Source organism: Pterocles gutturalis, unplaced genomic scaffold (assembly GCF_000699245.1).
Source record: "Pterocles gutturalis isolate BGI_N339 unplaced genomic scaffold, ASM69924v1 scaffold17142, whole genome shotgun sequence".
Classification (NCBI taxonomy): Eukaryota; Metazoa; Chordata; class Aves; order Pterocliformes; family Pteroclidae; genus Pterocles; species Pterocles gutturalis.
The window spans coordinates 374-2522 of NW_010110527.1; the positions used below are offsets into that span (position 1 = coordinate 374).

The 2149-nt window shown below is 56.3% G+C and overlaps 1 protein-coding gene across 1 annotated transcript in view; it reads right to left on the reverse strand.

Annotated features, from left to right (window-relative positions):
• Window positions 1-163, reverse strand: part of LOC104461733 (CMRF35-like molecule 2) — a gene marked incomplete at both ends in the record, with an annotated part of 362 nt that extends 199 nt beyond the window's left edge. Inside the window, 2 exon segments of the mRNA XM_010073421.1 lie at window positions 1-7; window positions 9-163. The exon segment at window positions 1-7 is cut by the window's left edge and continues 199 nt beyond it. Of these exon segments, the coding sequence (XP_010071723.1) occupies window positions 1-7; window positions 9-163 (162 nt within the window).
• Window positions 164-2149: the final 1986 nt, after the last annotated feature.

Here is a 2149-nt window from a genome sequence, read left to right on the forward strand (position 1 = left end):
CCCCCCCCCCCCGGCACCAGTACTTGTTGTAGCCCTCGTAGCCCTGGGGGTACCAGCAGTGGAGGGACAACATCTCCCCTGCCTGCCCACTGACCTCCGTGAGGACAACCAGAGCCTGGGAAACTGCAAAGAAACCCTCAGTGATGCTGGAGAGAACCCAATGCTGAAGAAGAAACAGAGGAATCGCACAAGCAAGACTCAAATCTCCAGTGTCACTTGCCTGCTCAGGAGACAGAGGGATGGAGCAAAGACCATCTCTGCTGCTGGCAGAGTCCTTCCCCAGCCTCTCCTCAAGTCCCAGGCAGGTTTGAAAGGCAGGAAGAAGAGATCGCCCACTCTCCTTAGCGCTGCACACCAGCGATAAGCTTGCCATCACTAGAGGTAGTTGGAGCACTGGCAGCAATCACTGGGCCAACACTGCTGCTGTTGGACTGCAATGGCAAGGGTCCAATCTCCAGCAACGCTCACCCTTTGGTGGCCCTCTTCTTTCACTCGGACTCAGGGCTGGCTCGCCGGTGCAGACAAACAGAGAGGACTTAGAAAGAATGGCCACAGGTAGACCCTTGCTTCTGGATGAGGAAGATGGCATTGGCTGGGGTGGGTTATTTCCAGGGATGCCTCCTCCCTGGAAGTGTTCAAAGCCAGGCTGGATGAGGCTTTGGGCAAACCGGTCTAGTGGGAGGTGTCCCTGCCCGTGGCAGGGGGGTTGGAATTCTAAGGTCCCTTCCAACCGAAACTATTCTATGATTCCATGATTCTATGATTCTATGATTCTTTTTCTTTCAGTCCTTGTGGTTTTTCTTCCTCTTTCTGACACTGCTGCTTAGGTTTCCGTTTCACAACAGGGTGATTATATCTGGGTCGATGACAAGACCTACCCAAAGAGGGGCTCTTCCTTCCGCAGCTCCCCTGCCTGGGACAGGCAGTTGAAACCCTGACATCTGCAGGGGAGGCTGGGCTGGGGGGAGCAGGGTGGGACCCCCTGCAGCCAGGATCGACCCTCCCTCCGCCCCGCGTTGCCCTTCAGCCCCTTCACTCTGTGAGAAGACCCAGAGGGAAGGGAACGAGGCACCAGGTTAAAAATAAAGAAGCAGAAGCCCGAGGGCTGTGCGGGAACAGGGGTGACTGCACCAGCCGCAGCACCACTTCCTTCCTGGGGCACTTGGGAGTCACCAGGGCCGGGGAGGGGACAGTGGTCACATCTCCAACCAGATGTTGGTGTCCCCTTCGTCCTCACCTGCTCCTTACTGCTGAGCACTAGAGCCAAGGAGGATGAAAAGGGGCAGCCAGGGTGTCACATCCCACGGTCCCCTGCAACCTGAGTGGAGGATGCCGGGCTTTCAAACCCTGATTGGGGGATATTTTAGACCCATCCCAAATCTTCTGACCACTTCTCATTTAATAATCTCATGGTAGGGTGGGGATAAACAGTGCTGCTGGCCCGGTGGCACTCACATCCCACTGTGGGACCCTGAGGCACACTGGGGTCCCCGGTCTTGATGGGGGTTGCTTCTGCTGGATACAGGGAACGGCAATGGGAGAGGCAGAGAGAGCTCGGGGAGCAGTGGGGAGCCCACCCTGGATGGGGGCAGAGTCACATGGGGCTTCCTGGCAGCGAGAGGCCAAGTGCGGAGCCACTCAGCACGTCTTCGTGTAGATTGGTTGCAGCTCTGGAGCTCTCTAAACAGAAACTCTGTCTCCCTTTTCAAAGTCCTGAAATGGGGGAGAAATGCAAACATTTGGGGCATTTTGCAGGTCTGCCTGTGATAGAGCCCTAAAAGGTTGTGTCTACATAAAGCCTGTTCCTACGGGATGTGGGTGCTGCTGCCCGGGACAGGCTGTTGGACAAAGGGCCCTGGCTGCAGTGGGGATGCTGGATGGGGGGTGTCAATGAGAGTTTTGCAAAGGGGATGGCTCCGGTTCAGCGCCTCAGCCCCAAATCACCTCTTGGCAGCCTGGGAATGTGATCCTGGAGGGGAAGAGCAAGATGGGAGTGGACAGTATCAAGGAGTCCTGGAGCACTGAGGTGAGGGGCTCTGTCGCATGAGGGGCTGCGATATTTATCCCAATTACAGCGAGTGTCAGGTTGAAAGTGATGAAACCAGAAAGGGTGTGGAGCGATTCAGGCAGAAACCAATGCAGCAGAGCG